Source organism: Dendropsophus ebraccatus, unplaced genomic scaffold (assembly GCF_027789765.1).
Source record: "Dendropsophus ebraccatus isolate aDenEbr1 unplaced genomic scaffold, aDenEbr1.pat pat_scaffold_574_ctg1, whole genome shotgun sequence".
In the NCBI taxonomy this organism is placed as follows: domain Eukaryota; kingdom Metazoa; phylum Chordata; class Amphibia; order Anura; family Hylidae; genus Dendropsophus; species Dendropsophus ebraccatus.
The window spans coordinates 66,941-91,683 of NW_027210173.1; the positions used below are offsets into that span (position 1 = coordinate 66,941).

The window sequence follows — 24,743 nt, forward strand, 5'->3', positions numbered from 1 at the left end:
ATGTTTTCTGATAACTCATCTACACACAGTGAAAATTTTCCGGACATAAACTGACCTGGAATGTGGATTTAAAATGTCAATTTATGTCATTTCATGCTGCAAGTTCCGCAGCGATTCTCGGTACTGTAACTTTGAATGGCTTTACATACTCGCAGCGGACTTTTTATGCCACTGCGACTATGTAAAGCCCCTTCTCACTTAACCCACTGCTGCCCAGCTAATACGTTACTTGCCCACATTCCCGCTTGCTTCTTAGGCTCCAGTTCAGCCAATCAGTGGTTGTCGCAGTGCAGTGCACTGAGTGGGACACCAGGAAGCCGTAAGTCTGACAAGCAGGCAGGTGCATGGGCAGGTAACGTATTAGCTGAGCAGCGGTGGGAGGGGGGGGTGGCAAGGGACTTAACATACTTGCAGTGGATTTTTCATTCCACTGCGAGTATGTAAACCCATAGAAAATTACAGTACTGGGAATCACTGCAGATTTCTCTTTGGAACTCGCAGAGTGAAATCTGCTGTGATCCATTTACGTTTGAAGCTGTACACATCCAACATAAGCATGCACACACAGCTTTTCTACATCAAAACACAAACAGCTCTGCAACATAAGCAAACAATCAACTATGCTACATATATACAAGCCAGACAGACACACACACACACCTCTGATACTTACATACATATATGCATTCATTTTATTGCAGTCAATCCCTAATATAACAAGTATAGGTCCTATGTTTAAACTTATTCAGAACTAAAGGTAAAGGACAGAGTCCTGTGATTGATCACTTGACTCTATCCCCAGAACAGGAGATGAAAGTCCAGCAGGACCTTCTGTGGTGTCAGAGTCATGTGATCAGATATGTATTTCTTGTAAAAGAGGCGTAACATGTATATGAGTGGAGAGCAGATGCGCAAGAAAAATCCCATTGAAGCAATAGGACAGGCAGAATGACAAGTTGTTCTAACTTACTCAGAATGGGACATAAAGGTCAAAGTCACTTTTACTTGTCGAGATCAGAAACAGGTAGGAGGAGGAAGAGGACTGTATGGTATTAAATGGCTGCAGAGTTCTCTCCGTTCTCAGTTATAGTGCTGAATCAGCAGATCACTCTCTTACTAGGAAAGCAGTCAGGGTTCTCTGACAGCACACTATAAGATGCAGGCATCTCTTAGAAAGATGTTTTCTAGCTAAAACATGCTATCTACCTATACACACACACACACACACACTATTGACATAAAAATATTTATACAATTGATTTAAAAATAATGACGAGACCTTAATGGATTGCATTAAGGGGGTATTCCTTGTTCAAACATAACGTTTCATATGTTGCTTCCAATAGTGAGTCTAACAATTTATTTTATTCCATACTTGTTACTATCTATACAGTGTCCTTTCCCCAATTCTGATCCTGCCACTTTATGCTGAAGACAAAGAAGTCTGTGTGTGAGCGGTTCTCTGTGTCTCTGCTTTGAACTCTCCCTTCCGAGATGGCTCATGTAAACAAGTCCCTGACAGGCTATATCTGCAACTTTGTAATGCTGGGAGGGTTAATCACAGTGAGTTCATCAGCAATTTAACCTCAGATTAATTCTCCTAGCATTACAAAGTTCAAGATACAACCTGTCAGGGCCGCCTCGGAAGGGAGGGGATTCAAAGCAGAGGAGGAAAGAACAGCTCAAAATCTTCAGCACAAAGCAGTAGGATGAGAACTGGGGGAAGGAAACTGAGCAGATAACAACAAGTATGGAATAAATTGTTAGTCTCGCAATGGGCAGCAATATATGAAAAGTTATGTTTAAGCTCCTTTAGGGCAGTTTCACACAGGACGGATTGCAGCGGAAATCTCCCTCTGAGTTTTGCAGCGAGATCTGTTACGATCCAAGGTCCTGGCAGTTCCTATGTGAATACATACTTTCAGCAGATCTTTCAGACCGCTGCAAGTATGTAATTCACCCGCCTCTTAACCCACACTGCCAGCGCATACATCACCCGTCCTCAATCCTGCACGGGGTCCTGGCTTCCTGCTCTCCCGCCCAGCCAATCAGTAGCTGCGACTGGGCAATGCACTAATTGGCTGGGCAAGAGAGCAGGAATCCAGGACCCCGTGCAGCAAGCTGGATTGAGGACAGGTGATGTATGCGCCGGTAGCATGTGGGCTAGGGGGGCGGGTGATCTATTCACATAGGAACTGCCATGACCTTGGATTGTAGTTTTGGAGCGAGATTTCCGCTGCGATCCTTCCTGTGTGAAGCTGCCCTCAAAGTGATAGTTCAAAATTATAAGCATGATACTAGTAAGAATTGAGTGGCAAAAACTGTAGCGCAATTACCTTTAGAATCTGTCCCTCACTGTTTACAATAACCATAGTAACTTGTACATTTCTTGCAACACTTTTACCCCCTTTTTCAAATTCGCCTTTTTCTATTGTGATGTATAAGTCATTCCTCATTTCACCTGTAAGAAACAAACAAACAAAAAAAATCAAGAAAAAAAAAATTGCTTTTTGTTCACACATTCAGATTTTTAATTGCAATTCATGAAAACAAAGCCAATAATGGATTTGAACAGAGGAAAAATCTCAGTCTTTCCTTTATGACTTGCTCTCCATTTATAATTTGTTCCAGGCTTCGAAATCTATCATTGAAATTAAAACCTGACTGTGTGAATAAAGGCTACATATTAATTAGGGTCTAATTATGTAACCCACAAAAAAATGCAAGAAAACTGCAAATCTCAAAACACAATAATAAGATAGACCTGGAAAAACTGATCAGTCGGGTGTGAACAACAGACACACAACTAATTAGTTGGTGAGTAGAGCCACTGCATCCAGATGTACACAGTGAACAAATTAAATTAGAAGCAGATGGCCTAGCGTGTTGTATAGTATATGTGGCAGATCACTGTAGCTCTGCTTTCACTGAAGTTAACAGGATCCAAACTGCAGTAATGACGCATGGCCACTACACATTAAACGGAGCCATCTGCTTTCAGTGGCACTGCTCAACATCTGAAGTGCAGGGGTACCTGGTGTCAGCATACCTAAAGCCTCTATTACACGGGGTGACATAGAGGAGCAAACAAGCGATGTCAGTGCTCATTTGCTCCTCGTTTCCCGCACAATGCCGCCGCTATTACACGTGGTGGCAGCAAGCAGGTGAGTATAGGGAAAGCCGCAGGGAGCAGGGCCGTCTTACCCATTGAGCATGGTAGGCGGCTGCCCGGGGGCCCTTGTGTCCTAGGGGGCCCCTGCCCTGTGACATATTCCCTGGCCCTTTAACTGGGAGTGCTCTTGATCAGCACTGGCAGATACAGGCTGTGCACAGCTCGCTCTTGTGGCCGGAAGCTGCATTCTGCTTCCAGTCACTAGAGGCCTCTCTCACCCCCTGCATTCCCGTGCGAAGCACAAGTGATGTCACCAGCAGAGCCCTGAGAGGAAGGAGAAGCTGGAGGCCTGAAGCACAAAGCTTGAGTGAGTATGTGCTGATACGAGGGGGGGGGGGGGGGGGGGAGGCTAGCTGGCAGGGAAGGTGTTAATCATGGGAGGAAGTGCTCTCTGCAGGGATGCAGACAGGGCCCTGGGTTAACTGGTAAACAGGGAGGGAGGGGGGGGGGGTCGGGGTGTAACTCCTCTGAGTGTGTATATATCTCCATTCAGTGTATTATATACTTACCTTCCTCCTGTATGAGTGTGTATATATCTCTCCATTCAGTGTATACAGCAGTGTATTATATACTTATCCTCCTGCGTGTGTATCTCTCTCCATTCAGTGTATACAGCAGTGTATTATATACTTATCCTCCTCCTGAGTGTGTATATATCTCCATTCAGTGTATACAGCAGTGTATTATAAACTTATCCTCCTCCTGAGTGTGTATATATCTCCATTCAGTGTATACAGCAGTGTATTATATACTTATCCTCCTCCTGAGTGTGGATATATATCCATTCAGTGCATTATATACTTATCCTCCTCCTGAGTGTGTATATATCTCCATTCAGTGTATACAGCAGTGTATTATATACTTATCCTCCTCCTGAGTGTGTATATATCTCTCCATTCAGTGTATTATATACTTATCTTCCTCCTGTATGAGTGTGTATATAATCTCCATTCAGTGTATACAGCAGTGTATTATATACTTATTATCCTCCTGTATGAGTGTGTATATATCTTCCCATTCTGTGTAGGTGTACAGCAGTGTATTATATACTTATTATCCTCCTGAGTGTGTACATACTCTCCATTCAGTGTATACAGCAGTGTATTATATACTTATCCTTCTCCTGAGTGTGTATATATCGCTCCATTGTTGTCTCCCTGTATACTGTATAATACAATATACAGGGAAACAACATGGCTTATATATAGAGAATGGCAAAACAACATGTCTCATATATACAGAGGGGGCAACAACATGACTATTATATTATATATGAACCATGTTGTTTCCCTGTATACAGTATACAGGGAAACAACATGGTTCTCATATATAATAGTCATAAGGTTGCCCTTCTGTATATATGAGACATGTTGTTTTGCCCTTCTCTATATACAAGCCGTGTTGTTTCCCTGTATACTGTATAATACGGTATACACAGACTCCCTGTATTATACAGTATACAGGGAGACAACATGGAATACAGTATATGCAGAGGGACAGCAACAAGTCTCATATATAGAGAGGGGCACCAATATATATTAATTAGGCTTTTACCCACCACCTGTATACCCCACAAATACCTGTGTATATGGTTGTACACATATATCATTATTATAGGTTACATAACCCCCTACCTACTGCTCCACCTTAATACCTGTATCTATATGGTAGATAAATAGGTGGTAAGGTATATTGCCTATAATAGTGATATACTGTATGCATGCAACATATATGACAATCACTATTATAGGCAATATACCTTACCAGATAAGGGGGTTTTGATGGCTGGGGGGGGGTTGCAGATCGCACCTCTGCCCGGGGGCCCATAATGCTGTTAAGACGGCCCTGGCAGGGAGCTGCCCGGGTAATCCCTAGATCGTCTGGGCAGCCCATAGAGGATAGCAGTGGTCTCCACAGAGGGGAGGCAGCAGATTGCTGCTATCACAGTCGTTTGTCTTTCTACATGTTGAAAGACAAATGACAATGCAGGTGGACGCTTGGGTGTGTGGATCAGCCAATGAGCTGAAGTGTACCTAGTGTCTGAAAAATAAATAAGCATATTGGATTGCAGTTCAAGTGTGTGGATTCCTTCCTACACGGGTATCCCGGTCGGCAAGAGGACTATCACCTAATGATACTCAGGTACTCCTGTGTTTTACGTATTTACTCTCACTACTCTTTTGCTGCATTGGTATTCCAGGGTCAGTGGAGATCCTATAGTGAGTGATTTTGCCTAAAGGCTTATAGTGCGATTGACTTTCCTTGTATCGAAAGACAAATGACAGCAACGATCAGCCAACATCGTTCATGTTGGCTGATTGTTGCCTTCTATTACACGGGATGATTATCGGCCGAATATCATTTCGTGTAATAGGGCCTTAAGATCAGTCATTGGTGGTCTGTACTAATGGTATGTTTACACAGAGAGATTTATCTGAAAGAGATGTGAAACCAAAGCCAGGAACAGACTATAAACAGAGAACAGGTCAGATTGAGATTTCCCCTCTTTTCAAATCCATTGGCCTTAATGTAACATCTCATAATGCAATTGTTATGAAAAGGAAACATCTCATAATATAATCATGGCTAAAAAAAGTCTGCAATTACTGAGACATCTGCAGCTTCTGCAACATATACCCTTTGTTTTCCTCAAGCTTACCAGGCATAATGACATCCGAGAAGCCCAGCTTTCTTGTTATTGACACTCCACGGGTAAACACTGAAGAATATTCTCTTCTAATTTGCTCAATGTCTCCATGAAGCAGCTGAAGGGAAACTGCCAATCCTGGAATAAAAGTAAGAAAGTGGCTCAGAAGTTATAGTGTACCTGCCGTAGAGACATGTCAAAACTTTCCATTGGTCTGGGTCTGAGTGTTCAGACCGGTACTGATCGGGAGAAAGAACAGCGAGATGACCGAAGCAGTGGCGCGTTAGAAAAACTCTAAGTTAGAAAAAAAAGAGACAAGATCCATAGGAGCCCATTATAAGGCTAACACATTTTTTTTAAAATTCAGAGTGAAGAGTAGACCAAGTGGCTGCGGATTTCTCCCCACTCATGCTCCCGATCAATATGGGTCTGAACACTCAGACCCGGACTGATCAGAACTTTTGACATGTCTCCATGACATGTCAAAAGTTTTTTTTGTTTTTTTTTTAAACAGTTCCCATGTTAGTATTCAGGCAAAATTATGTATGGAGCAAATTTAGCAAAATTCATCAAAAGATTAGTAACAGGAGAACTATGTCAAAGAGTGAATTTCAGTCCACCTGACAATTAGCGGTTGTGACCGCAAACAAATTTGTTTTCTATGTTTAAATCAATGTTTTACATATGGCCAAAAGGTGTCTCCCCTCTTGTCAAACTGCAGTCCGTGTTCCCTCCGTGCAGATATTTGGGCTTTTCAGTGTTCAGATAAAGAAACCAAACATGGCATTGGAAGCTCACAGACATAACTTAATATTGTTTGACAGCTATTCCTGAACACACACACACAGACTGGGGAAAGTCTTTACTGCATATGTGTACAGCTGCTGCACTTCCACTTTCTGGGGGTGCTCGCATAGTATGGTCAGCTCTCCGGTCACATAGAAACAAAACCTCTATAATCATACAGTGAAATTTTACTGACTGAATTGTTGCATAAAAAAGAGTACTGTCTACTGGGATGCATGTATAGTTGATAATATAATTAGCAAAAGTAAACTGCCCTCAGTTAACATTAAACCTGCATGATTGACAGGTGGTCTTTTCTTGCACAAGCACACAATGGACTGGAATGTTTAGTCTCCTTTTCTGAACAGAGAAAAGACCAGCAAAGAGGGAGCATAGACCACATGTGAGTATACATAGCAAAACTGTTTGTGATCACAACCCCTGTTGATTTCTTTAAAAAAAAAAAAACACGTTCACAACAGGTACATTCACATATACCATATCACAGCGGATTTAACTATCGATTTAACTGATCATTAAAGTATATGGCACTCCATTCTGACAGTGTATTTTTATTTCACTACGAGAATAAAGTGCCATTTTGTTGTAAAACGTTGGATATCGTGCTGCTGTTTTATTGAAAAACAATTAAGAAGCCATTCTTGCCTGCCCATGCCCTAGTGGCTTCCTGTGTCATCTCCTGATCCCCCCCCCCCCCCATTTACTTAACCTAGTAAATGATGCACTTTCCCCTCTCTGCTGATTATGTTCCAAATCTACTGAGACCAATCACTGAGGCTGCAGTGGGTTAGGAATATCAGCAGCAGAACATGGACAGCACCTCATCATGGTAAGTACACAGAAGCCCTGAGATGGAACAGCCAGCACTGGATTGGGCTAGGTGAGTATGCTGGAGTTTATTATAGTACTTTTCCGCAGTGTGCACTTCCATGTTCAGTGAAACTGTAATCTTTCTATAGGAAACAATGTGCAATGCACCTGAACCATATCCTCAAAAGCCAGCTTCATGTTAAACAGGACATAACTAATTGATGTGCTTTGTCCTGTACAAAGCAAGACATAAATCCTGTTAAGACAATGTGATAACCCAGCTGCATGGTTATGAGACAAATTCCTTTTGACCACAAACAATATATATACATATAAATAAATTCTAACTGAAAATGTAAATGTGCTACATATCAAACATCTACTTTAATTTTTCTGGAACAGGTCTGGAAGGCTGAGATGTGATTGCTTGTTAGGGATGTTAACTTTCTTTTGTTAGAACAGTTTTACTGCATGATGCCTACTGCATCCTTAGTATACATAGTGTAGCACAGACACCATTGACAGCTGGTGCCATTAGAGCATATAAATGAAGATTAGAGCAGGAAACACATAGCATAGTACGTTCATTCATTTTCTCTTTTAAGTTAGGCTTTGAGCAGACATGTAAGATCTGCATTGCTACATTCTGTCTGCTCAAAGTCAGATGTTGAACCTCTCTGGGGAATGAAAAGGAAATCATACTTTGGTCCAGAGACCAACCATCTGAAAATCCGAACACAATTTAATATTTTCATGTTGATCAAGTGGAAAAAAACAGAAGACACTTTGCTTTAAATTAATGCTAATTTTAATAAAATAGCAGGACTATGGGTTTCCTTTTTAAAATTTCATTTTAAGGCTGGGTTCACACTACGTATATTTCAGTCAGTATTGTGGCCCTCATATTGCAACCAAAACCAGGAGTGGATTAAAAACACAGAAAGGCTCTGTCCACACAATGTTGAAATTGAGTGGATGGCCGCCATTTAATGGCAAATATTTGCTGTTATTTTAAAACAACGGCTGTTATATTGAAATAATGGCAGGTATTTACTGTTATATGGCGGCCATCCACTCAATTTCAACATTGTGTGAACAGATCCTTTCTGTGTTTTTAATCCACTCCTGGTTTTGGTTGCAATATGAGGACCACAATACTGACTGAAATATACGTAGTGTGAACCCAGCCTAAAAGGTGCGTTCACGCATACAGGATCAGCAGCAGATTTGACGGTGCAAATTTAAAATTGCAGATGCAAAGCAAATCTGCAGTTTAAAATCTGCGCCATCAAATCTGCTGCAGATCCTGTATGTGTGAACACACCTCAGAGGAGTATTCCCATAACCAAATGCCCGCACAGGCACCGGAACCAGTTACATGCTGCTGTCATGATTTGACAGCAGCATTTAACGGGTTAAACTACCCGGAGGGGTGAATCTCTGCATCGGGTAGTGACAGAGGGAGATCAGCTGTTATTCTGACAGCTGATTTACCATGATGGTGGCGCAGGAGTGTGGCATAGTTTTCTAATACATACGCCGTAAGGGTATGTTCACAAAGGCAAAATTCAGGTGGAATTCTGCGGCATTTCACTTTGAGTGGAGAGTGGCAGCAGCGGAGGAGTGCACGCTCTCCAATAGACAGGCCATGACACACTGAGACAGGCGGAATTCCGCCTGAATTACTCAGTGTGAACATACCCTTAAGAGGCATATGTATCGGAATAAAGCCCATTAGTGACCGCCGTTAAAAGGAGTATTGGCAGTCACTAACCGGTTAACTGCCACTGCTAGCTTTGAGCCAAAGTCAGAAGGAAATCCAGCAGGAAGCTGATACATACAGATAAATCGCTAAAGCAATTGTTTAAAGGACGACAATCAATGATTTCTTTCTTTTACTTGATAGACATTTAGACAAAAAGATAAAATTGCTAAAAAAAATTGTTACCACAATATTATTATAACATTAATAATAGTAATAATAATACTGATCCTTGTGAAAAATGGAACAAACTGTCTGAAAGACTAGCTAACAATGATTTTGAGGTAAGCTCAAAATATTTCTCATTCCAGATTTGATCTTTGCTCCATTTACACTAGCAGAATATCATTTAAATTTGAACGATATAGAAATTTATTGCACAATAAATTTCCCAAACTATTTTTTCTTTCAAATGAACTGGTTTCAGGAAGTTAAATTGTTTACTGTGCAAAGCAGAAGGAGCCAGTGATGGGCGATTCCAGGCAGTTGGCCCTGAGGTTGGGAGATGCCACCTGCTATGATGTAAAACTGGAATGATTTGTAAAAGTTTGAATCCGGAGCTAGGAGCAGCATAGACAAGCAGGAAAAGGTGTGATCACTGGAATACCCCAGATTATCTGCCAAAGATTTGAAGCCAAAACCAGGAATGGATTTGTAAAGCAAAAAAAATCTCAGGCTTTCCTTTATGACCTGATTTCTGTTTATAGTCTGTTCCTGGCTTTGGCTTCAAATCTTTGGTTTATAATCTGTTAGATAATCTTTCTTTGTAAGCGACAGCAGCAGATCGCTGCTATATAAGTCGCTTGTCTTTCAACATGTTGAAAGACAAACGACTCATACAGCAGCGATCTGCTGCCGCCGCTCCGTGGGGTAGGTGCAGCGACAGCAGACCGCCGCTATCCCCTATGGGCTGCCCGGACAATCTAGCGATCATCCGGGCAGCCCCCTGGACCTGCCCTTACCCGCTCCCTGCAGCCACATGTAATAGCGCTGGCAGCAAGTGGGGAATGAGTAGCAAACAAGCGTGTTTGCTCCTCTAGTCACCTGTGTAATAGGGGCTTTATGGTGTGTTTACACAGAGAGATTTATCCGACAGATCTTTGAAGCCAAAGCCAGGAACAGACGATAAACAGAGAACAGGTCGAAAAGGAAAGATTGAGATATCTCCTCTTTTCAAATCTATTCCTGGCTTTGGCTTAAAAAAATCTGTAAAATAAGTCTGTGTAAACGCACCATTAGACTTGGCCATTTATTTATTAGTTGTTTTTAATCAATGTGTTGACAGTCAGGTGTGAGTGATAATCTGTTTTATTTGACCCCTTAATTTTTGACGTATTTGCTTGATTTGGCACTCTTTATCTACTCTCATACTGTGTTCACACATGGCGTATTGGGTGCATTTTACAGTAATTTTTCCGCTAGTTTGTGGTGAATTGTGCATTTGTGGAACATGTAGAACATTTTGAAGGCTTCACAAAGTTTCAAACAGTACTGTGTATTAGTATTATAAACAGGGAATACAATGCACAAAGTAATCACTTCTACACTTTGCTGCATCTATTTCAGCTCCTGGTCAGAATGATTTTCCTGCCCACAACCTCACAATAAAACAAAATACAATCAAGTGTTTTCCCAGTTGTTCTGCTAATAAGAATGATTTTCCCACAAGATATAAAGCAGTACTATGGGACAAAGTCTTGAGTATACAGCAAGTCAATGCCAATGATAACACGCACACACACACAAAAAAGGGATGTTTTACACCTTATTTACTATTGCATACATAAAGTTCTGTTATTCTCAGGCACTCGGACACTAGTGTAAGGCAGTTCACAGTAGCAAAACACTGCCTAGAGATTTAGTATTTACAAAAGCTTTTCATCTTTTATTCCTCATAAATATTGAGAGTTGAATGTGGCTTGCTGGGATACGCATACATCCAAAACCATAAAATAATCAAGTGCTGGTAAAAAGAATGAAGAGAAAGTATAAAAACAGAACCAAAAAAATATATGTGAACTTTTAATTCATAAAACTGTAAAATGTAAACGATATGTTACTGCTGCCTTTACTACACTGTAGCTCTGAGAGCATATTAGGTAATAAACAAGATGTTATATACATGGTACACTGGGCAGCCAAACACACAGATAAATAGACATAGCCACTTATCACGACAGCCTATAAATACTGCCAGGTTTTGAACTTTTCCAAACTCTCTAAACAGAGACAAATAAGCAATAACCCAGAGTGTTTATTTCTGCTGCAAACCTCCTCAGCCTGACAATAAAACAAGTATATTACAGCATAAATGCTGAGTACACAACCTAAACAGACAAGGAAGAATACCAATGAAATCACAAGGAGCGATACGTTTACAGCACTAGGTGACTTCATATATACAAATAGCACAAAAGGCAGGTATTAAGCTAATAGTATAATTGCTGTTTATCTGATTGGTGGCAGAAGTAGGTCACTAGTGAATAGAAAAGTGTGCTAGACCTTGATCATTTCTAACACAATGGCAGAGTGTGCCTGGATGTGACACACTGATAAACCTGTGGTAGCTCCCAGTCATTTGTAGGAACAAGTAAAAATATTATTTACAGAGCTACAACCAAACCAGTAATATGATATCTGAAAATAATCAAGGTTTTCTTCATCTGAGAAGCAGACATAGTGCTTCACAGATATAGAAGTAGACTCTAGAATAAATACATACAAATATATGTCCACTAAAGTAAGCTCATGTGCAGATAGGTCACCAAACCAGGATTTACTGGCTCATCCGTCCCTATACACACTTTTACCTCTTGTAACTTTTCGCCCAATCAGCTGTTCTGCACCCACAGTGCTCCATTCTCAGTACATTTCAGGCATCACACAGATGGCAGGGATGCTCCCTGTAGACCAACTATTGATAGCCTATCATTAGTATTTTTCCGGTAAAGGGGTTGTTTAAGAGGAAAAAAGTGTAATAAACGCCATTAAACAATTCCAACCGATTCAGTGTGCCTCTGAGCCATAAAGCACTGGTGTACTAGGACCTAGCTAAATTACCTTAGCAGTGATGCCAGTGAATATAGCCCTTGACCAGTGAGGCCACTGATTGGCAAAAGCAGTCACTTACCATTGTGGCACATAATCTATCTTAGAAAAGAAACAAAACCAAGACTGAAGTCACCAGGTATCCATGCTAAAACAAACAGTGAGGGCATTTAAGAGGTGAGTAGCACATTTTTATTGTATATTTTTTCTTTTAGGCAATGCCTTTGATTTTTGATGAAAACATTCCACAGACATAACATGTTAATTTGTCCAGAGATCGTTATTTTACTTTAATTCATACAAATAGTGTTAAAAATAACCATTATAAAATAAACAAAAAACAATGCAAAAACAAGTTTGAAGTCACCCATCTCCAAGTGACTAGACACAGGGCAATGGACTGTACGGTCATGATGCTCTGTAGTGGAAGCTGACATCTCTAGAGACATGAAATGAACACTTGTCCATTCAACTAGCAGAAGCTCGTGCTTATGGATGACATGGGCATGCATATTTACCCAAAATAATCTACTAAGTGGCTGCTCAACTGCATAAAACATTCAATATCACATTACATCTATGACTTAACAACTTGCTCGCAGTTTCTATTTAAAAAAAGACATGTGGCCTCTCCTGACCTGTCCATTGTTGTAAATACATGTATCCCCATAAAATAACATTTGGGGATATGTTGCCATATGACATATGCTCCAGAATTGTTAACACCCAGTTGGCTATTTACCCAAACATTTCTAGTAAAAATAGGCCAACACAGAGTTATAAGAAATATGTTACACAGTTTACCAAAATAGACATGTCAGGAGAGTACACAGGTCCTCCTTAAGGGGTATTCGCCATCAAGAGAAGTTATGCCCCACCCACAGTGAGCTGTGGATACAGTGGATAGGGCATATCTCCACCAGATGGTAATCCCTCTAATCATTTCCAAGAAATAAAGCAGTTAATATAAGTAAATGAGTTGTCCTTGTCTGTCAAATTATCTCCATTTTTTTTTTCACTGCTTTTGCATTTGTTATACTTATAGGCTTGCTACCAAGAATATTTGGATCTCAACAAACCTGTATTTGAGCCTGTCAGGTTGTATCTAGCGTTCATTTTCTTGATAATATTTTCATGTATTTGATACCAATCACTTTCTGTGTTGCACCTAGAAAAAAAGATATGTTCATTAAAATTACAGTATGTCTCTGAGTTCTGAATTAGAACCAACTTTGTATTTTAGAATAACAGTCTCAGAAATAGTTAGCAATAAAGTGTCAGCACTTATGGAGAAAACAATACTCTAAAAATCATTGAATGCTCAAAAGAAAGAGAACTTACATATAGACTTTTAAAATGAGGTCATCCTTTGACTCCCCTGTTAAGAGGTCAGCAATGCTAAGAGCGGCACAACCGAAAGGTCGACGATATTGCACATTTGAAGAGTTCTTTTTCTCACCAGCTCCCATACGACCTTACAGACAAGTAAAAATTGTAAGTTATTTTAAGAAAAACTATGCATCAGCTAAAAAAAAAAAAAAGCTAAGCAAGTTTTTTTAAACCTCATATTAGTCAGAATTTTACCAAAACCACATAAGGAACTGAATTTGGTAAAAACACTGACCAAAATGAGGCTCAAATAAATGGAACATTGCCTTTAACTTCTGTAGACTAGCTTTATATATGTAAACTGTAAGTGATATATTTTAAAAAGCAGACTTAAGGACCTATTACACAAATTGGCTATTGGCTGTACTTGGCTGATTACCAACCATTCCAGCCAATAATTGCTTGGTGTAATAGGTTCTGTTTAAAGACCAGTATGCACAATGTCGGCTGATCGTGATCTTTCAACAGGAGTGGCGTCAGTAGACCACCATGCTCTCCTATGGGCCACCGAGATGATCTTAAGATTGTCTGAGCAGCCCCCTGCAGCTCCCCATGCCCACCCCCACCCCCCTTGCGCTCGCTTTATGGGCGTGTAATAGCACAGACAGCGAGCAGGGAAAGAGCAAGAAGAGAGCATTGACCCGACAGGTTGACAGTCATTTCCTCCTCAACACCGGCCACTGTGTAATAAAGCCTTAACTTGACTTGCATGATGAATTTCGACTTGACGTGTATATGATTGGTTTTACACAACCTTTATATGCACATTACTGCATCCATATTATGGATGCAAGGTTTGACCTACCCACAGCTGTCAGTTTGGGGAATAAGAGACAGTCAGGCCAAGAGCTGAGCTCGATTCAAATAGGGTTAATGGCAGTTGGGTACTCCCAGTGAATGACAGAGTCGCGATCGTGCTGCCATCCGCCATTAACCCCTTAAACATCCTTAAAAAAAAATAATTAAAATCTCTCTCTTTAAGCAGGGTTTCCCAACCAGGAGACACAAATGACTCTAGGACCCCCCTGTCTGTGGCTCAATTTTAACCATATCATTGATATCCACAAAATATGATTAGATATTTTCTGAAAAATGGAATTAAACATGTTTAAATATTTTAAGTGAAAAAGCTTTCTTTCTCACCAATTCTGATTATGTGTACGGTGATGAAAATGTCTTTCCGAAGGTCACTTGAGCTCAAGTCCTAGAATAAATGTAAATTTTTCATTATGCAAGCACATTTTATTCTAGAATTTAGATTAAATTCCCCAATACTAAAGAACGTATATATATGGCTAATAAAAAAAAAAGTCTATTATCTGACTAGGCCAAATGATTGCTGCCTACAACATTTATAACCCTTTAGAACATATTTTTCTCTGGGTCTATCCTGAACTAACAGATTCTGAGAAACACTCACCCCCTCCCCCATTACTCCAACATTTGCAGTGCAGTTGTAAGGTACTGTGGAAAACGTCAAAATAACATATATATCAATGCATGTGTGACGCTGGTAATCTGTTCCAAGCAGCATATTACTCCTCTCAAAGTGTACCCATAATGTATGCCACCAGGTCAATATTCCTCTCTGATCTAGTCTATCTGCTCCTTTCATAACTCAGGCACTGTGTGTTAGGTGTCTGTACTCTCCATATTTTTAATTTTACGCACAGTGCATGCATTCACAAAAATTTCCCTACTACCACCTGTTATATCAAGAAGCCATACCTGCTCCACCTTTTAAGAACATTACAATTAAGAAATGTGGATTCTATTACAGAAATGCCAATACATTCTTGTACATTCTACCTGAAGAGTCATGACTTTGGTAGCAGACACATGGTAATAACCAATATGACAGACGGCAGATACTTACAACAAAAACAGAACTATATCTTTCAGTCTTTTCCGGAGATTTTGGCAGTCCATTTCTGTTCAATCTTACGAAGAACCGTTCACTGAAATATGAAAAAAAAGTAAAAGGAACAAATCTCATTTGGAAATCTTATTTTTTAACTCAGTCTTAATTCTCTCGTACCTTAGCCTAAAAAAAAACAGTCTGTCAAGATTTAACCATTATTAAATATTCAATGTGTGTTACAAACTTGACAAAACGTCAGCTTTGCAATGGTAATTGCTGGAACTGTCAGTCTGGATCTTTTTTTTTTACCTTTCCTAAAGCTTGAAAGATCATATGAGGTAAATAGACCAAAAGCAAAGACTGAATAAGTTACAGTAACTTTATTTTGCTTGTCTTGATCATGGAAATATTCAACAAAAGCAACAGGGCTGACTTTCTTATGGAACTATGGCAAAGGTGGGCATAATTTTATTTATAAAGGGCACATTATAAACACATAATTACTTTAACAAACCTGCAATAGATCACTTTTAATGGGAATGAAAGCTTTTCCAGTTTATCTATAAAATGTCTATATAATGTGTAGTAAGGCTAGACACAAGACTAGCATTCCCAATTGCAGTAACATAGCACAATTTTTACAGTGATCCCATGAAAAATCATGGCAAAAAATTATTATTTTATCACAATTTCACAATTCAACGCAAAAGTGTAGCAAAAATGCATATTTAATGCAAAATAAATGTCAAGTGTAAACACAGCCTAAGCCCAAACAGTTGAGCAAAGGGATGCAAACAAATTGCTAAATTTTCCATTTTTGTTTTTTAAGAGGAACAAAATTAAAGGGTAAGACTATAATCCCACCAACGCTAGAGTATTTGCATCAGTTGTTTTAATCAAATCTGTCAGTTTTTTTGCATTCACATTTTTTTGTCCATGCAAAACATTTTTTTATAATGGACAAAAAATAACTTCCATTTTTTATTTAATTTTTTACATAATAAGCAGTGATGATGGATCTAAACGTAAACGCATTGCCTTTTACACTTCCGTTTTCAAGTTATCCATCAGTTTTGTTCACTGAGCATGCTCAGAAGAGGAGAGAAACCAAGAAGAAATACAAACAGATATAAAAACGGACACTGACAGAAGCAAACGGGTATAAACAGTCCATTTTTTTTTTAAAAGCCAAAAAGCAAATTGACCTTAAAAAACAAATTTTTTAATTCATTTGCTCAACCATCTATACTACTCTGTTCATTTAATATGGAGGGATCCACTCCTCGTGAAGGGAGACAAAGGCAGGTGTGAACCGACTAATTTAGTTGAAATATAATCCAGGGCCAGAGTCGCTAGAAGCACTCATCATTCTTGCGGCCCATAACCAGCCCGTGTAAAATGTACAGCGATCAGCCAAAGATCGGGAAGAACCTGCCTTAAAATTAATAAGAGAAACAGATTGCTGAACTCAGGAAGACCAGACAAACGACAACACTGCCGGCTGCTAATGAAAGCGCTCAATGCAGTGAAGTCCTAGGTAATTAATAGTTAGCGGCTGCACATTTTCTTGAGTAAATAGAGGTCGATAAAGGTTAAGAGGAACTGACAGCACAAATATGTATATATCTGTGCTGTCAGTTTCCAGATCAATGAATGTGTAGAAAAGAAAGGAGCGCACTCACCCCGTACGTTAAAACTTCTTTATTCTTTCATCAAAAGTAAAAAGCCATCCATATAATCATCGGGTGGTAGAACGCCAAACACTGAAATCACAGGAGACGTGACAGCTGCTTCGCGCCTAGCTGGCGCTTCTATCAGACGTCGCTACCTCATTCACGTATACAGGTGGGATATATACCTGATGACGTGGGTGAGGGGGCGTTACAAAGATAATTAATTAATTAAAAACACACATGTGATCCTGCCTGTGCTATAGAAACATACTGAGATCTATTCTATCGTTTAAGCCGCTAGCTCCTTGAGCATTGGTGGCTAATATCCAGCGTGCTTCTTTTTGTAAGAGTAATTTATTAACATCTTGTCCAGATCTTCCTTGTACCTTTTCTAGACCCGTAAATTTTATCTGTTTTATGTCATTATTATGTATGTCTTTTATATGTTTAATAAAACGAGTGGCTCCTATACCTGTACGAAGTGAACGTATGTGTTCACTGAATCTGCGGTTCAGACATCTAATAGTTTTACCTATGTAATGCAGACCGCAGGAGCAGATCATTGCATACACTACGTTTTTACTGCGGCAACATATTAGATCTTTTATCTTTTGGGTTACACCCCCTAAAGTGATTATTTTGTTTTCCCCAAAATATGGGCACCATGAACAAGATCCACATTTAAAATTACCTTTGGGAATATTTTTAGTGAGCCAGTTTTCCTTTTTATCGTCATGTAATTTACTGTGCACCAAAAAATCTTTTAGATTTTTACACCTTTTAAACGTTACCATAGGAACATCAGGTACCTGTGTAGCAAGAATAGGATCTTCTTTTATTAGATACCAGTTTTCATTGATGGATTTTTTTATTACATTGGCTAGTGGAGAATATTTAAATGAAAATGCAAAATGAGAATTTTCATTATTTTTATCTATTGTTTTTTTCTTAGAATTTTTACTCACGTTATATAGTAATTTTCTTCTGTCTTGTTGAAAAGCTCTATCTTTACTTTTTTGCAGTTCATTAGTAGGATAACCTCTTCGAGAGAGTCTGATTATCAATTCATCGGCTTTTCTTTGAAAAGTGTTGTCATCACTATTGATACGGCGTAATCGTAGGAATTGGCCATACGGGACTGCTTGCTTGGTGTGAACAGGATGATAACTGTCGTAGTGTAATAGTGCATTTGTAGCAGTAGGTTTTCGATAGCTAGATGTTGTGATATGATTGTTTTTTATTGAGACCATTACATCTAAAAATTCTATTTCTTTTTCATGAGTTTTCATGGTAAAATTCATGTTGAATTTATTTTTATTTAGGTAATCAACAAAGCCGGAGAATTCCTCCGGAGTGCCTTTCCATATGACGAATATATCGTCTACGAAACGATGGTAACAGCTCAATTTATTCAGAAAAATATTATGCTCAGAAAAAATCATGTCCTTTTCCAACATGGCCAAATAAAGGTTTGCGAGGGTACAAGCGACGGGCGTGCCCATCGCTGTACCCTCGCATTGTAAAAATTTTGGACACAGTGGACTCTGTAGAGGGTGCCATTCTGGGCACGATAGATGTTGAAAGTTTATATACTAAAATCCCACATCATCTAGCTGTACAAGCCATTAGGACATTACTCCAGTTCACAGATAAGTCTCCAGTTTTCATCGATTTTGTCTGCGAATCTTTGGAGTTTATTTTACAGAATAACTCCTTCCAATTCCAGGACAAATGGTATGTACAATGCGAGGGTACAGCGATGGGCACGCCCGTCGCTTGTACCCTCGCAAACCTTTATTTGGCCATGTTGGAAAAGGACATGATTTTTTCTGAGCATAATATTTTTCTGAATAAATTGAGCTGTTACCATCGTTTCGTAGACGATATATTCGTCATATGGAAAGGCACTCCGGAGGAATTCTCCGGCTTTGTTGATTACCTAAATAAAAATAATTCAACATGAATTTTACCATGAAAACTCATGAAAAAGAAATAGAATTTTTAGATGTAATGGTCTCAATAAAAAACAATCATATCACAACATCTAGCTATCGAAAACCTACTGCTACAAATGCACTATTACACTACGACAGTTATCATCCTGTTCACACCAAGCAAGCAGTCCCGTATGGCCAATTCCTACGATTACGCCGTATCAATAGTGATGACAACACTTTTCAAAGAAAAGCCGATGAATTGATAATCAGACTCTCTCGAAGAGGTTATCCTACTAATGAACTGCAAAAAAGTAAAGATAGAGCTTTTCAACAAGACAGAAGAAAATTACTATATAACGTGAGTAAAAATTCTAAGAAAAAACAATAGATAAAAATAATGAAAATTCTCATTTTGCATTTTCATTTAAATATTCTCCACTAGCCAATGTAATAAAAAATCCATCAATGAAAACTGGTATCTAATAAAAGAAGATCCTATTCTTGCTACACAGGTACCTGATGTTCCTATGGTAACGTTTAAAAGGTGTAAAAATCTAAAAGATTTTTTGGTGCACAGTAAATTACATGACGATAAAAAGGAAAACTGGCTCACTAAAAATATTCCCAAAGGTAATTTTAAATGTGGATCTTGTTCATGGTGCCCATATTTTGGGGAAAACAAAATAATCACTTTAGGGGTGTAACCCAAAAGATAAAAGATCTAATATGTTGCCGCAGTAAAAACGTAGTGTATGCAATGATCTGCTCCTGCGGTCTGCATTACATAGGTAAAACTATTAGATGTCTGAACCGCAGATTCAGTGAACACATACGTTCACTTCGTACAGGTATAGGAGCCACTCGTTTTATTAAACATATAAAAGACATACATAATAATGACATAAAACAGATAAAATTTACGGGTCTAGAAAAGGTACAAGGAAGATCTGGACAAGATGTTAATAAATTACTCTTACAAAAAGAAGCACGCTGGATATTAGCCACCAATGCTCAAGGAGCTAGCGGCTTAAACGATAGAATAGATCTCAGTATGTTTCTATAGCACAGGCAGGATCACATGTGTGTTTTTAATTAATTAATTATCTTTGTAACGCCCCCTCACCCACGTCATCAGGTATATATCCCACCTGTATACGTGAATGAGGTAGCGACGTCTGATAGAAGCGCCAGCTAGGCGCGAAGCAGCTGTCACGTCTCCTGTGATTTCAGTGTTTGGCGTTCTACCACCCGATGATTATATGGATGGCTTTTTACTTTTGATGAAAGAATAAAGAAGTTTTAACGTACGGGGTGAGTGCGCTCCTTTCTTTTCTACACATTCATTGTTACAGCATTGACTTTGGCTATTGTGAGCAGCACCACGACCCCCGATCCACTACAGAAGTCCAGCCTACTATCCTCCCCTATGAATACGTATCTGTGCAGGTACTGTGACTACTTCTTTGTTTGATCAGTTTCCAGATCAGCGGTCTATACTTACCATGCTGCTTATGATCTGGAATCTAGTTCTCCATTCGCTGCTGTAACTTCATGCTGCCTCCTCCTTCAGAATGATTGAAACCGAAGGAGGCAGGACCTGAACATACAGCCAGCGGCCAGACTGGAGAAGCCAGCTGGCGGATCACAAACATCTTCCCTAACACTTCTGCTAATTTTTTTATTAGAGACAGTAGGCTAGCTGAGTAATTCATGGCCTTATTCAAATGTCTGCAAAATTTTGGCCATTATTGCGGACAAATTTAGAACCCAATGGTTTCTATGACCTCATACACATGTCAACAATATTTGCAGATCTGTGTTGCAAAAAAAAAAAAAAAAAGAGTTCCAGAGGGTACCGCAATTGCAGCACAGACACACCAATAGAAGTCAATGGAATCCATTATTTTTTTTGCAGATCCGCAAATTGGGACATCATTGTTTTAGCTACTTCTGGAAGCAAAGCGATCCAGTAATGGTAAAGGAAAATGGCTGCCAAGTGATCATATGACCAAATTTATTAACCAGCAAAACATACGGATACGCACTACAAACTTTGTTTTTTCCTCCAAAAGAATACTGGTATACAACCTTCCCTGGGGAAAAAACCCTTATACAAACACTGAACATGCAGAGACTGCTATAAGATTTTAGCTTGTGCACTAGTTGACTTGTAAATGCAGTGTTTTGTACTGTAGGTTGTAATGTAGGAACAGTAAATAGAAGTAATTAAACATAGAAATGATACACATAACATAAGACAAAGTTTTGAATATATTTACAATCGTGCTTATCTTGGATATAGGCTTCTGACATACATCATAATAATACTCCTAATTAACAAGGCATCAATATAAACTACAAACATATCTTCCTTTCTATTATTAGGTGGCAAAAAAATAAAATGAATTAAGTGTTTGCCACCCCATTGCTACATTTGTATATGCTGTTAAAATTTAACCTTAACAATGTACATATAACATTTTAATTTAGCAGTCCCTGATACAAGCAACTATGTAGCCAGATGTCAAACTCACGGCCCTCCTTTTGTTACTAAAAGGTTTGACTGTCCAGGCATGATGGGATTTGTAGTTTCACAGCAGACGGTGGGCTGTGAATTTAACACCTGTGATGGATTACCATGCCAGAGGGTCTACATCAAATTATGTGAAATTTAAAATTGCTAAAGTTACTTTAGTAGGTACTGATATTCTCGTTTATCTTCTGCATTCTTACTAAGAAGACACCCGTAAGAGCAATGCCGCACTCAATACAATGCCACGTGCCGTAGGCTCTGCTTGGGGAATCTGCATAGAGCAAAGATCTTAATAAAATACTCCATAACTTTAGCTGTCTTGTGAAGAAAAAGGAATGAAAAATAACTAACACTGAAGAGATTAATCTAAGCAGGTCAACAGGGGATTTTAGCACTAAAGAGTCTTCTATAGTAACAACTGGAGCTTTTGCCTCAGCTACGGTTAACCCTTTAGTTTCCTTTATTCATTTAAAAAAATAAAGGGATTATATATATATATATATATATATATATATATATATATATTTATTTTTTTATTATTATTATTCTTTTTTTTTTTATATATATATTTTTTTTTTTATTTTTTTTTTTACACTAATATGTTTGAGAGTGGAACATAGTGACTGCTGCTGTGTGGATGTGGTGTCCTTGTTTATAAAGCCACATATACTTAGACAATTACACTAATATACTGATTTTGAGAAAAAAATATGATGGCAAAAACCATTAAATGTGTATTATTTAAGAATTCTAGGAGAGTTCTGCTTCTATACATTAGTGTGCACACAGAATAGTATAGGCCCATGTGAATACTAAGTTGGACCATACCGTCACTCCTTTTCGGGTAGGTGCCATTTTCTGCACCAGCAGCTACTGTGCCTGCTGTACATTCCTAAAATAGCTTTGACAAAAGGTGTCCTGGGCCTCCTTTAGGTGAAAAATACTTTAATCATCAGTGGACAGTATTACTGAGGTGGGGCTTCTTGACTGTTGAGTCCACACTTCCTGCCTTAGTCCGACGCTAATCCACGTCCCTCTCTCGAGACATCTTAGCACTACACAATATACACATAACTTACCTATACTGGATATACAATTTAAGAAACTGTACTTTACTCTTAAGACATACTGAATTCTTGATGATACAGAACATATCAAACATAATGCAATATGTGCAATAATATTGTTTCAAAAAAAAAATCTACCATAAAGGTTAAAATTAATTTTTACTGTGGGTACATAGATATGTTGTTAAGTTGTTAAAGTAAACTTATCGCCAAGAGTTTTAATCCTTAACACAGAAATCAAAATATCTATGTAATGCTTATAGATAACACTGAACAATGCTATGCGATAACAAAACATTTTAAATTGGCTGTCATTAGGGCACAAATCCACTGTGTCAATAGTAGAGATGAGAGAATCGGTTCGGCTGGTATGGGACCTGGTTCAGATTTTTCCAAAAATCTGAGTTCGATCGGATTCGGATTTTTGGAAATCTGCTCCGATTTTTTTTCCCTTGCTTTCTACAATGGCAGCCGCCATTATAGAAAGCAGGAAATGTTCCGGGCGGGAAAAGCGCTTTCTCATGATGCCCTTAACACATACAATCAGCAGGGATCTTGCACTAGCCCACCCCCTGTGTGACGTCGGTATTGCTTTAAGATCAGCGGTCACATGACCACACCACGCAGTGTGGAGAGAGAGAGAGAGAGAGAGAGAGAGAAAGCATACTGTTAGCAGTGCACAGAGCTAGTCATTGACAAAAAGCTGCTGCTGCTGTTGTTGTGTACAATAGACTACTGAGAAGATATTGTAGGAAAGGAAAGGAAAGGAAAGATTAGGAAAGCGGAGAGGAGAAACATCTAGTGATTTAAAGAGAAATATAGAGAGGGCGAAAGATAAATTAGGCATAGGACAGCAAAGGGTGCAAGGAACAAAAACGTGCTGTACAGATATACATGCCCTATACTTCTGATAGTGTGCATAGCACATTCGTCTTATCCTAAGAGACAAAAGATACCTGGTACAGGTGTATAGCAGGATATCTTTAAATAAGTGCTCTATATATATATATATTATAGACAGTTTCTATACTTGTCCTATATATTACAAGTCATATATATTATATATATATATATACTATATATATATACACACACACACACACACAAGTCCTATATATTACAGAAAATACTGTTCTCATCTACTAAGTGTAGCAATCAGAATTTGAATATAAAGTCATGGCACAGCGGCATCAGGAAACCTCACAAAGAGTTTTAGGCAGAGGGCAGGGCAGAGTCTGGCTCAAGGGGCAGAAGAGGAAGTAGCGCAGAAGGAGGGTCCAGTGGCAGGCCTGAGCTTCCTTTGTCAAACCAGGGTCGAATCCACACGTCTAATTCCACAGTCCTGGAGCTGGCTCACACTTCGACGTCCACAAGGATGAGTAGTGAGACAGACAGCCAGGTATCGGTGGGTACCTCGGACACGACCCTGACTTGGCACGGGCACGCAGCAATTCCCGCAGCAATTCTAACTTTTGACCCACTGCCTGCAAGGGAACTGTTGCCATCTATGAGCAGCCAACTGCTTGCCTCCATGTTGGCTACTGCTGGGCCTTAACTGGCATCCATGTTGACTACAGCTGGGCCTTATCTGGCATCCATGTTGACTACTGCTGGGCCTTATCTGGCATCCATGTTGACTACTGCTGGACCTTAACTGGCATCCATGTTGACTACTGCTGGGCCTTAACTGGCATCCATGTTGACTACTGGTGTGCCTGCCCTTGCCTCCATGTTGGCTACTGCTGGGCCTTAATTGGCCTCCATGTTGACTACTGCTGCTCCTGCCTGGCCTCCATGTTGGCTACTGCTGCTCCTTCCTGGCCTCCATGTTGGCTACTGCTGATCCTGCCTGCCCTCCGTGTTGACTACTGTTGCTTCTGCCTGGCCTCCGTGTTGGCTACTGCTGCTCCTGCCTGGCCTCCATGTTGGCTACTGCTGCTCCTGCCTGGCCTCCATGTTGGCTACTGCTGCTCCTGCCTGCCCTCCATGTTGGCTACTGCTGCTCCTGCCTGGCCTCCATGTTGGCTACTGCTGCTC

General features: G+C 39.5%; 1 protein-coding gene across 1 annotated transcript in view; it reads right to left on the reverse strand.

Annotated features, from left to right (window-relative positions):
* Nucleotides 1-24,743, reverse strand: part of LOC138777494 (dedicator of cytokinesis protein 4-like) — a gene marked incomplete at its 5' end in the record, with an annotated part of 79,462 nt that overhangs the window by 46,792 nt on the left and 7,927 nt on the right. The window contains 6 exons of the mRNA XM_069956299.1: nucleotides 2,337-2,461; nucleotides 5,832-5,957; nucleotides 13,326-13,414; nucleotides 13,588-13,720; nucleotides 14,779-14,839; nucleotides 15,512-15,593. Of these exons, the coding sequence (XP_069812400.1) occupies nucleotides 2,337-2,461; nucleotides 5,832-5,957; nucleotides 13,326-13,414; nucleotides 13,588-13,720; nucleotides 14,779-14,839; nucleotides 15,512-15,593 (616 nt within the window). The remainder of the gene's footprint in view (nucleotides 1-2,336; nucleotides 2,462-5,831; nucleotides 5,958-13,325; nucleotides 13,415-13,587; nucleotides 13,721-14,778; nucleotides 14,840-15,511; nucleotides 15,594-24,743) is intronic.